This window comes from Nerophis lumbriciformis, linkage group LG31, assembly GCF_033978685.3.
Source record: "Nerophis lumbriciformis linkage group LG31, RoL_Nlum_v2.1, whole genome shotgun sequence".
Classification (NCBI taxonomy): domain Eukaryota; kingdom Metazoa; phylum Chordata; class Actinopteri; order Syngnathiformes; family Syngnathidae; genus Nerophis; species Nerophis lumbriciformis.
This window is the reverse complement of record NC_084578.2, coordinates 9337501-9350636: the sequence shown is the minus strand read 5'-3', so window position 1 is coordinate 9350636 and position 13136 is coordinate 9337501. Positions and strand designations below refer to the sequence as shown.

Genomic DNA, 13136 nt, shown 5'->3' with positions numbered 1-13136 from the left:
GGAGCGTTTCCACTGAGTGTTTCCAGAGCGGCCAGCCTGAAATGCGGGTGTCAGGGACAGACGTTTTTACAACAAAGTTCTAAAACTTAGTGATATATCAAATGTATCAGATTCACGTTCATATTTTGCTGTGTTTGTTGCATTTTTGTTGCGTTTCGCTTGATTGTAAAATATGTGGATGGAGAGGGGGTGTGACGTTCATGTGTTGTCAATATTCAGTGTTTTATCGTTCATAGTTAATATTGTAAATCCCACATTCTTTATTTTCATCTACTTTCTGGGTGTCTCATTCAGTAAAACAATTTAAAATTCCATTCCACCGTCAAAACATTCCTCTTAATCAGGACAGTTTTTTGAACTGGAAAAATTCCTGTTTTTCCCTGAAATTCCGTAATACCATTTCTCACTTCAACATCTTACTACTTTAACATTTCTCAACCAATTTGAAAAATTCCAACACCAATCATTTCAACTTATTCTGATCATTCAAGTTTTTTACCAGTTCAAAAAAAATTCTAGCTTTTCCCGAAATCCCCACATTTTTGGGAAATTCCCAATGAAATCAATGGGACATTCTTCTACAAGTTCTACAACTCCCACATTTTTAATTCTGATTCAAACTGTTCCAACTCCAAAATATTCAGCCTCTTTGAGTATTTTGTGCTCTTCTTCAACAATTCTAAAAAACAATTCCAGGATTTCAGTTCAACTTCAGCATTGGAGCATTCACATGCACTCCTTCAGGAATTGCCTCATCTAGTTTAAAAGTTGTTTTGTTTTATTTATTTTTTATTTATTTTTTAATCAAAAAATATATGAAAGAAGTAAAACATAACTAAATAAAGAAAACATTTAATAATTGCACAAAAATGTGTTTTATGCTGCAATATTGTTCATTTAAAGATCTTAAAAGACTAGCTTGTGTGCTATTTGTGTTTAGCTTTTGTGTAGCCACGAGCTCCTAGTAGAATAGTACATTTTGTAAATGCCCATCCATCCATTTTCTACCGCTTGTCCCTTTTGGGGTGGCTTCACTAAAATACAAGAAAAGACCAAACGTGTGTGCTCATTGGAGGACATTTTGCTGGTAAACGCTCTGCAGGACTGAGATTTTAGATGGTAGCCGATATAGTTTGATACTCGGTTTTTGCTGATATCAGACCGATATCATTATCGTATCGGGACTAGGGATGTCCCGATCCAGGTTTTTGCACTTCCGATCCGATACCGATATTGTTTTGCACTTCCGATCCGATACCGATACTGACCGATACTGGCCTATCCGAGCATGTATTAAAGTTTAAAGTTATTTAGCCTACTTAGTTGTCAGAATCATGTTGAAAAGGGTTTTAGTACTCTTGATAACAACTAGCCAGCTGAATTAGGGGAGTTTGAATAATACACAATGGTTGGTAACAAGAAACTGACCTGTTTATTCAAGAATAAACACAAAATAGACAAAATTATACATGACAAACAGAAATGGCATCATTGAACTAGGGCTGGGCGATATGGCCTTTTTTTAATATTGCGATATTTTAAGGCCATGTCACGATACACCATATATATCTGGATATGTTTAGTCCATGTCACGATACACCATATATATGTGGATATTTTGCCTTATCCTTGAATGAATGAATAACTTGATGCATATAATCACAGCAGTATGATGATTCTATGTGTCTACATTAAAACATTCTTCTTCATACTGCATTAATATATGCTACTTTTAAACTTTCATGCAGAGAAGGAAATCACAACTAAAAAAAAAAAAACTTTTTTTTTCATACGGTGTTGATGTGGAAATGCTTGCCTCTGCATTTTGATGGTGTGGACGTGTGGCACCGAATGGAGATAAGCGTCTCGACAGACGTTATAATATTTGAACAATGATGACGTAAACTGTTTTCTCTGTCGTGTCCGTGTGTCGAAAACTGTTATGCGCTTATTTTTTTATTTGATTTTGTGCGTGGCATAGATTTGCCGTGCGCAATTGCACAGGCGCGCACCTGAGAGGGAGCGTTGCTCGCACGGCTGCGCTAGCATCACAGCTAACGTTAGCCATGCTGCTACCTGCTTGGGGAGGGCGTATACGTACGTGACGTACAACGTGACAGTATGTGACGTATGACGTGACAGTATGTGACGTGTGTAAGAAGGTGCGCTTGCTGTCTGTGAGAGGGAGACACAGGAAAGAGTGAGAAGAGCCTGTCGTGTAATGCCAGCAGCTAAAAGCAACTGCGTGAGAATCCACAGACCTGTGGATGTGTTGAAGGTGTGCTGGAAAATGCGGAACGGAAGTTAGGGAGCAGCAGAAAAGTGGAATGTATTATTTAAATATGTGCGTTGGAAAACGCGGACCGGAATTTTTTTTAAAAACTGGATCTGGATCGGCATTTTCCCATGCCTTGACGATACGCATTTTTTGGCAAATATCGGCGGCCGATCCGATCCAAATATCGGATTGGGACATCCCTAATCGGGACACTCTTAAATAAAATACAGATAAAGACATCATGTAACAAGAACAAGCTGAAATATCGATACTAATAACTAATAATAACAAAAAGAGTTGTTTTTTAATATATGGGATCGGTTTTTGGGCAAATTAAACCATGCCGTAATTTAGAGCCCTCAAGCCACGCTAATAGATGGCAGTATTGTATCACGTTTGTTTTTTTTACAGAAAAAAAATGATGAATTATATCATTTGAACACTCACACAACAATACAAACAGAAGCTCTACTGTTGTTAGTGTAGGCTGGTCTGGTCTGGTCTGGCCATTCTTACCGGAACCTGTGCAGAGTCCATGAAGCGCAGTCCAAAGTAGTCTTTCTCTACGATGTCAAGATGGTACATGATCTGGTCAAACAGCTCCTCGCCTTTGGCTTTTTTCTGAAAAACACAAAGACAAGTTTTGTTTGCAGAAGCACCTTTGTTGTTATGACACCAACATGCTGTAAACAGGCAGCATTACAGCAAAAATGTGTTAACTCGAACACGACTTCCCGCGGGCCGGATTTTAGACGCTGGTGGGCCGTATTTTGGGGGACCCCTGATGTACAGATTTACTTTCGAAAAGAGAAGTGTTGGATACTTCTCTTGTTGCCTTATTTGTATTTAACTTTATAACGTGTTTGGGTACAATTGTATTAAATAAAACCAATTTTCTTTTAGGTAATATAGACATTTATCAGAGCTGTTTATCTATTTAATGGAGGAATGTAGTTAATCATACAACTGGCATCCAATGTTTTAAAAAAAAAAAAGTAATGATTTTGAATCGAGAATCGATCCTGGATTGAATCGTTACCCCCAAAAATCGAATTGTGTTGTGCCTGAAGATTCAAAGCCCTATTAGCCAGTGCTAAAATAAAAACGTTGTAACTGAATTAATAATAAATAATAGTAATATATAGGGGTGTAACGGTACGTGTATTTGTATTGAACCGTTTCGGTAGGGGGGTTTCGGTTCGGTTCGGAGGTGTACTGAACGAGTTTCCACAGGGACATATTAAGTAGCGTAACGCACGTTGTGTAAACAATGCACACCGAGGCACAACACACGGCATGCTAGCAGCTAACGGGCTACGATAGACTGACCATGCGTCCTCTTTTCACCGGACATGTCCTCTTTTGCGGAGTTTCTTAAATGCCTCAAATGTCCGGCATTTTGAGTTAGGGTTGCGTGTATTTTCAATGTGCGTTCAGGGTTAAGAAGGGGTTAAAAACAAAACAAATTGTCCGCGCAGCAGCATTGGTGAGGGAGGGGCAGAGACAGAGAGAGCGAGAGAGTTATGATAAATCCATAGATTTATCAGATTTAATTTTTTATTATCTATAGCAGGGGTGTCAAAAGTGTGCCCCGGAGGCCATTTGCGGCCCACAGCTAATGTTTTAAAGGCACATTCTAAAAATACTATTAAAATAAACAAAAACATAACAAAAGTGAAATAAGAAAGCTTAAAAGGTTAAATGTAATTTAGAAAAAGTTGCAATGTTGACTAATAAAACAAAGCTGTTTTTTTTTCTTTCAAACTGTCATTGCTCAAAACATAATATTGAATCAAAATCAATGTTATTATGAATTATTGACCTATCCAAGGTTCCCATTACTTCACATCAAATATTCCACTAAGAAAAATATTTTTGGTGGAAGATTTTGCAAATTTGGTAAATAAATAACCCAAAAATGTATATTTTGTTGTTTTCTTACTGTACCGAAAATGAACCAAACCGTGACCTCTAAACCGAGGTACGTACCGAACCGACATTTTTGTGTACTGTTACACCCCTCGTAATATATATGTTTTGTGATAAACTGTCCATAAAAATTAAAAAGTGCAAATGAAAATACAGTTTATTATTATTAGTTTATTAATTTTTTCTTCGGTCAGTGGTCAACAAACTAAACAGTTTTACATAAACAAACAGTTGTACATTCATAAATTGAAAACGTTGCAGACCGAAAGGGTTTAGGCTGAAGTTGAACACTTATTGCGCCTAACCCTATAAACAATGTCAAATACAAGATGAGCTTCCTAAAAATATGACATTTTCTTTGCACAACATATTATAAATAAATCTTGTACACAACATAAACACTGTTCAATTATATACACAGTAAAGACATGTGAAATATCCTTGTACACTTGTTAGTTAAACCCAGTGTTGGGACTAACGCGTTACAAAGTAACGCGTTACTGTAACGCCGTTACTATCGGCGGTAACTAGTAATCTAACGCGTTATTTTTTATATTCAGTAACTCAGTTACCGTTACTACATGATGCGTTACTGCGTTATTTTTCATGTAGTATCGGCTAGAAACAGAAGATCTGAGTGTGCTTTATTGCGGTTGAAAAGAAAGGGCGTGCTTTGTGTGGGTGGGGGCGGGGGTTCCAGACCTTAGTTGAGGGGCGCAGGGGAGACGTTCCTCCATGGCCTATGTACGTCTTCGGGGCTAACAACCTTCACAGTGGGTCTTTACAGCTGAGGGTGAATGACGAGACCGGCGGTTTGTTGCAACTTTGTGACTTTATTGGACGCAGCCATCCACCAAGCTAGAGCACCTGCACGCACTCACTGTCGCCGCTCGCTCACCTCTCTCGCCCACTCACTCACTGACGTCACTCACCTCACATGCTGTCATATCTTAAAGGGCCACACACACACAAAAACATACGCTACTCTCATAACAACTAACAAGACATTATGGCGAAGCCAGAAGTCGAGTTTTTTTAACATGGAGACATTCTCAATACTTTTCTTTTGTCGAGCACAAAGAAAATAACATTTTAGTTAAATGTAAGTTGTGTCTTGGATCAAAGATCCTATCTACTTAAAGTTAAAGTTAAAGTGCCATTATGTTGCAGCTATTTAAAATACTTTTGTCAATTTGTTCTGGCCTGAAATAAATTGGCCCTTTGAAACATATCTTTGTCTTTGTGTGTTGTATGTAGACCACATTGCTTAGCAGAGTTGAGTGATGCAAATGCATGTCAAGTTGATCAACAGATTGTATTATTCTCCAGTGCAATAACAGTACTGAAATGAAGGCTAAAAGGGCATTAATGGGAGCCTTAAAAAAAGGGGAAAAAAAGAAGAAACTAAATAGTTACTTTTCACAGTAACGCATTACTTTTTGGTGTAAGTAACTGAGTTAGTAACTGAGTTACTTTTGAAATAAAGTAACTAGTAACTGTAACTAGTTACTGGTTTTCAGTAACTAACCCAACACTGGTTAAACCTTTGTACCAATTATATACTATATACAAACAATTATACTTCCATTTAGCTTCACCAGTTTAGTCATAATTTTTGCACTTAAGAATTATTTCGATGACTTGAGCTCCAGACTTCTTCTGTTTGAGATTGTCACTGCTGCCACAAGTGGTGCATAAGTGTATTACAACTGCGGCCTATACTGACCACAGCTGAGAAACCGATATTTTTTGGTGCTTATGAAACACTGTTATAAACTATACACTGCTGCCATCTAACATCTTGGACTTGCAACTGTAGTTGACTCAGAAATGTCACAATTAGAGATGTCCGATAATGGCTTTTTTACCGATATGGGGGGGGGGGGGGGGGGGTTCGGTGGGTGGGGTTATGGTGGTAGCGGGGGGTGTATATTGTAGCGTCACGGAAGAGTTAGTGCTGCAAGGGGTTCTGGGTGTTTGTTCTGTTGTGTTTATGTTGTGTTACGGTGCGGATGTTTTCCCGAAGTGTGTTTGTCATTCTTGTTTGGTGTGGGTTCAGAGTGTGGCGCATATTTGTAACAGTGTTAAAGTTGTTTATACGGCCACCCTCAGTGTGACCTGTAGGGCTGTTAACCAAGTATGCATTGCATTCACTTGTGTGTATGTGTAAAAGCCGCATATATTATGTATATTATTACAGGTTGTAGAGAACGCTAAAGGCAGTGCCTTTAAGGCACGCCCCCAATAATGTTGTCTGGGTGGAAATCGGGAGAAATTCGAGAGAATGGTTGCCCCGGGAGATTTTCGGGAGGGGCACTGAAATTCTGGAGTCTCCCGGGAATATCGGGAGGTTGAAACCGATACCGATCATTTCCGATATTACATTTTATAGCAGTAATCGGCCGATATTATCGGACATCTCTAGTCACAATAAAACAAGATGTAACAACTGGGCAGAAGTAATCAGCTCATTTTTAAATGTTGCAATATTTATTTTTTTATTGCAAAATAATATTTCTTAAACACAAACAAAAGCACCCAAAATTGCTACCATTGAGTACCCGTATTGATTCCCGGGTACCGGGAATCGGTATGAATACCCCACAAGAGGATAGAGGAAAAGGAGCTATGGCGCGGACTACAATGGCGGACGAGCGCAATTTATTTTAGGACTTATGCAGATCCCAAATACACAACAGCAGGTACCCATAGGTAAGAAAGTTGGTTTTGCATAATATTACGAAACAAAATCCCAGATAATGTTTCTTAATAGGTGCCACTTTGGGTTCCATACACACACACACACACCATCATAATATTTGTATTTTGAAGCACAGTACGTCTGACTATGGTAGCTGTAATGCGTCGACAATCCATCAAGCAGTATGGCTTCGTACCTTATGAAAGTCGCACTAAAACATTTTGACAGATTTTTGGGCATTGTGTGTAAAATTCTATATTCTCAATGAAACATCAAAGTTTTGGGCTCGCTTGCTTACGAGTACTTGCTAGCGTCATTTATTGACCAAGGGGCATATCTCTTATGTGTGACTGCCATACTGTATCGGTTCCAATGTGAACAGTACCGATTTCTTAATACAAGACCGTGTCTTAAAAACACTTTCTTGTTTAGTTTTTTTTAACTCAGGTAGGAGAAAATAATCCAAAATGGTCTGAAAAGGAGTTGTCTTTCCAACAAGGCTGTACCAGTTACTGCCTGTGACTGGAAGATCTCTCCCTCACATTGACACGCACATGCACACACACGCACACACACACACACTCGTCCTCCAAACCTCCACTCGAGGCACGACGACAGAGTTGCCACGGTAACGGGAAGGGGGGTGTGGGTGGTCGAGTGCCCCAGAGATGCATGAGCTGAGGGGAGTGGGCAATCATATGGTCACCTGACTTTGTGGCCATTTTCGTTATTATACAACTTTTTTCCCACAAAAAGGGGTTACAAAAATGTTTTTAATAATTTATAAAACAGCAAATTACACAAATGCAAGCAATTTTCCCTCAGTATGTAACTATTTTCCAACTGTATTGTGTGCATATACTGTACGAGTGCAAGACAAATGTTGCAATGTTTCAGTTTTAGACGATAGTGGCTTTGTCAACGTCCGCACCGTTCATGATATCACTCCTCATATGACTACACAAAAGTGCAAGATAGGAGTTCAGAACACGACCGGTCATCGGTGTCTTAGTTAGTTTGTCAGTTAGTGAGCAGCTCGGCCCCACGCTAGTTGGCATAGCTGAGGAGGCAGAGTGCACCCCTACGGTACCCTGGGAGGGAGAGTACAAAGGACTCTTTGTGTGTGTGTGTGTGTGTGTGTGTGTGTGTGTGTGTGTGTGTGTGTGTGTGTGTGTGTGAGACAGTTTTGTTACAATGCTTGGAAGTTCCTGTTCTATGCATTCTTACTGCCAGATATCATAGAAAACTGTTTCAGCCAGTCCAGCAAGATTCATGCCACAGTAAAATATTCAGTACTCTTTCTGCTGTATCGCCTATATCAGTGTTTTTCAACCACTGTGCCGCGGCACACTAGTGTATTTGGGATCGGCATAAGTCCTGATAATGTGCGCGAGTCCGCCATTGTAGTCTTTTTTTTTCTCCATCTTCTTGTTATGGGACATTCATCTTTCGCTGTTGCCATTTCTAATATAAAGTAGTGTAAAGTTCTTACTTATATCTGTCAGTAAACTCGCAATGAAAGTGCTAAAACATACCGGTGTAGTGAGTTTACATTATTCACCCAAGGAACTTTAGTTATTAGAGAGTTCCGGTCGGACGGTTTTTCACGGGACACATTTCCGGATGAGGAGATGCTGCTCCGTTATTGATTGAAGTAAAGTCTGAATGTCATTAAAACAGTTAACTCCATCTTTTGACACTTCTTCCACCCCCGTCCTTGCACGCTACACCGCTACAACAAAGATGACGGGGAGAAGACGCTGCCGAAGGTGAGCCACGTAAATAAGACCGCCCACAAAACGGCGCATCAAGAAGCGACTCTCAAAAAGCGGCTTGAAGATGATCTGTAAAACATCATCTCTGCAACATTTTGACCAAAGAACCACCATTACATGTTATGTAGACCACAAGGAAGTGTTTTACATTTAGAAAAAAATAATAATATGACTGCTTTAATGCGCCCTATAATCCGGTGCGCCTTATAAATAGACTGTTCATCGGCAGTACGCCTTATAATCTGGTGCGCCCTAAGTTCCGGAAAATACGGTATGTATCAGGGTATAAATGAAATCACTATCTTTGTTGTGTTTAAATGTTGACAGTCGTTTCAGGATGCGCCGTTTTGTTGGCGGTCTTATTTACGTGGCTTCATCTTCTCCCCGTCATCTTTGTTGTAGCAGTGTAGCGTGCAAGGATGGGAGTGGAAGAAGTGTCAAAAGATGGAGCTAACTGTTTTAATGACATTCAGACTTTACTTCAATCAATAACAGAGCAGCATCTCCTCATCCGGGAAACAGTCCGACCAAAACTCTCTAATAACTAAAGTTCCTTGGGTGAATAATGTAAACTCACTACACCGGTATGTTTTAGTGCTTTAATGGCGAGTTTACTGACAGATATAAGTAAGAACTTTACACTACTTTATATTAGAAATGGCAACAGCGGAGGATGAATTTCCCATAACAAGAAGATAGAGAAAAAGAAGAAGCTTATCGACTACAAAGGCGGACTCCCGCAATTTTTCAGGATTTATGCAGATCCCAAATACAGATCAGCAGGTACCAGAAGGTAAGAAAAGTTGCTTTTGCATAATATTGCGAAACAAAAGCCAAATAATATGTCTTACCTTATACACACACCATAATAATACTCGTATATTTAATGCGCCGACAATCCATCAAGCGGTGCGGCTTCATAGATTACCAAAGTCGTATTAAAACATTTTGATAGATTTTTGAGCGCCGTGTGTAATGTTCTATATATTCCAATGGAACATATAAAATATTGGTGTCGTTTACTTGAGTCATATTGCAGTCGACACGTATCTCTTATGTGTGACTGCCATGTACTGGTCACACTTATTACAGGTCGGTAAGCAAAACCAGAATTATTCCGTACATTATGAGGCGCACTGTTGAGTTTTGAGAAGGAAAAAAAAGGATTTTTAGTGCGCCTTATAGTCTGGAAAATACAGTACACAGACTAAAAATGAAAAGAAGTATTGTGACATGATTGTTGCCATATCACTCAGGCCCAGCTCTAGTTGCCGTTACAGGTTTTTGGCTTTTGTTTACGTGTGTCGTCACTGAACACCATAAAGGTTCTAATCTGTGTTGACTCAGACCTTTCTGTGTGGAGTCTGCACGTTTTCCCCGTGCTCCAAAAACATGTTCATTGGATGCTAAAAAAGGTGTGTGTGTGCGTGCGTGTGCGTGTGTGTGTGTGTGTGTGTGTGGTCCTGTTCTAAGTGTAGGCCACTCCTAGGGTTAATCCATAATAAACACGACGCATAATAAGATGTCAAACTATCAATCACATTTCAGGATATTATTTATTCACTACATGGATTTCACCTTGCAGATAGCAGAGCATCCTTTAGTACAGAGGTGTCAAAGTGTTTTTTACTGAGGGCCACATCGCAGTTATGTTAGGGCCGCTTCTAATACTATTTTTACACAATTATTTTATGCATTTTATTAGTAGAGGTTTTTTTTTTTAAATATGATATGTTGCAATAATTTCACCTCAAAATGTAGTGTATATTACTGTAAATGGAAAAAAAGTACTGCTGTTTTTATGGTAAAAAAAAAAAAAAAGGCAGCTCAGTTGCCAGAATTGTACTGTAAAATTTACATTAGTTTTTTTACTGAAAAAAGAAAAAGACTGCAATTTTACAGTAAAATTTTGGCAACTGAGCTGCCAGTTTTTTGTTGTTGTTTTTTACCGCAAATCAACAACTGTAGATTTTTCTGTGTATTACTGTAAATGCCAAAACGGCACCACAGTTTCTTTTACAGTAAAAAAAAAAAAAAAAGTAGTTTTTTTCATTTAGAGAAAAATGCTGTAAAAACCACGGTAAATTTCACAATTTTACCATGAAATCTATTGCTACTTTTTTACATTGCACAATTTGATGGATAACTTGCTTTGAAATCATTATTATTAGTATTTATTTATATTTTAAAAATTGTTTGAATGTTTGCACTGCAAAAAGTCAGTGTTCAAAAACAAGAAAAAAACAAAACAATTAATTAATTAAAAATTTAATTAAATTAATTAAAATAAAATTAGGGATATTTTATTTGAACTAAGCAAAATTATCTGCCAATAGAACAAGAAAATTCGGCTTGTCAAGACTTTCCAAAACAAGTAAAATTAGCTAACCTCAATGAACCCAAAAATACCTTAAAATAAGTATATTCTCAATAATAACAAGTGTACTTTTCTTGGTTGAAAAAAAAAAGAGATTTTTTAGCTCAATATGTTGAAAAATATTCTTAAATTAAGTAAATGCTAGTGCCATTTTCTTGACATTTTTTTTCATGCTTGAAGTAAGAAATTATTTTATACTTGTGAGTGTTAATGACACAGCTTTGCAGCAGTTGATATTCTAGTTTCAAGCATGTTTTACTCAATATAGGTCATAACATCTCAGCAACAAGCTGTAATATCTTACTGAGATCATTTAGGACCAAAACCCTTAAAACAAGTAAAACACTAACATAAAATCTGCTTAGTGAGAAGAATTATCTTATCAGACAGAAAATAAGCAAATATCACCCTTATTTGAGATATTTAATCTTACTTAGATTTCAGTTTTTGCAGTGTGATCATATATTTTTGCACAATTAGACAATATTTAACATAATTTGCGATTACATGGAGTGCATATATTTTTTCCCTCCCAAAATAGAAAGAAAGAATACATTTAGTAAGAAAAGTTACAGTACTTTATTGATACATATTATTTGCAGGCTTCAGAGGGCCAAATAAAATGAAGTGGCGGGCCACATCTGGCCCCTGGGCCTTTAGTTAGACCCCTGTGCTTTAGTACTACTAATATTACTGCTACTAATAATGAAAGGGTATTTGTTGCAGTAAGCTATGTAAAAAAAAAAAGTTAGGTTATACCCATAAATGAACCAGGCTAGTCTCACCTAGGGCTTTTTCACAATAAAAAGGTTAAAAAGCCTAATCTTTGTAATCATTACTGTTTTGAATAACACGGGGAATAGAAGCGTGACACTGACAATTGATTTTTCTCTCCATGCCCAGTTATAGATCAAAGGTAGAAAAAACATGCAAGCGGCATGCGGAAGGAAGAAATTACTTGGTAGGAATTCAGAGGGGAGGAGGGAAGTGGCGTCAAAAGTGAAGCATGCACCATGTCTACTTGGCCATGAGCTGACGGTCACGTGACCCGCTGACGACGCCGTCATGCGGTTAAGCATGTTGTCCAGAGAGGATCACGGACTTACAGGTGATCCACTGCACATGCCCACATGTCAATCAGCTTAAAAGAGGCTGTGCTACTGACACAACAACATAGTGGTGACGTGTGTCGCTACCATCGCACTTTAAGTAGCAGTGGAGTGGAGAAACAAGTTGTCTCTATATTGAAGATAGATATTGGAGATAGATCTGATTTATGACACCAAAAGACTTCCATAGTTTGTGGATAAAAAAATGATCAAAATAGTATCAATCTCACAGAGATTCCAAGTCTTATTGAGCGATAACAAGGAAGCCAGTTACGTGATTCGTGACGTGGAGGAGGAACCACAGATCCCTTTCCCATAATAATAATAATAATAATAATTAGGGCTGCAACAACTAAAAGATTAAATTGATTATAAAAATAGTTGCCGATTAATTTAGTCATCGATTCGTTGGATCTACGCTATGCGCAGAGGCCTTTTCTTTTAATATATATATTTTTTTAATAAACCTTTATTTATAAACTGCAACATTTACAAACAGCTGAGAAACTATAATCAAAATAAGTATGCTGTTTTTTTTCAATAAAATACTGGATAGGATAGAAATGTAGTTTGTCTCTTTTATCCGATTATTAATCGATCAATCGAAGTAATAATCGACAGATTAATCGATTATCAAATTAATCGTTAGTTGCAGCCCTAATAATAATAGATTTTATTTGTAAAAAGCACTTTACATTGAGTAAACAACCTCAAAGTGCTACAGTGAATAAAAAAAAAACTAATAAAAAAAATAAAAATAAAATTAAAAAAGATAATAAAAATAAATACAAATAAAAACTAGAACAGCCAAATAGCTAAAACTAGTATGCATGTATCTAAAAAAATGCTTTTTTTAAAAGAAGGGTTTTTTTTAAGCCTTTTTTTAAAAGCATCCACAGTCTGTGGTGCCCTCAGGTGGTCAGGGAGAGCGTTCCACAGAGCGGCGGAACAGAATGCTCAACAACAA

At 37.8% G+C, this 13136-nt stretch overlaps 1 protein-coding gene across 3 annotated transcripts in view; it reads right to left on the bottom strand.

Moving 5' to 3' along the window:
• Positions 1 to 13136, bottom strand: part of epb41l5 (erythrocyte membrane protein band 4.1 like 5) — a 102312-nt gene that overhangs the window by 73713 nt on the left and 15463 nt on the right. For all 3 annotated transcript variants that reach the window (XM_061926600.2, XM_061926599.1, XM_061926598.1), the window contains exon 3: positions 2795 to 2899. In XM_061926600.2, coding sequence (XP_061782584.1) covers positions 2795 to 2899 — 105 coding nt within the window. The remainder of the gene's footprint in view (positions 1 to 2794; positions 2900 to 13136) is intronic.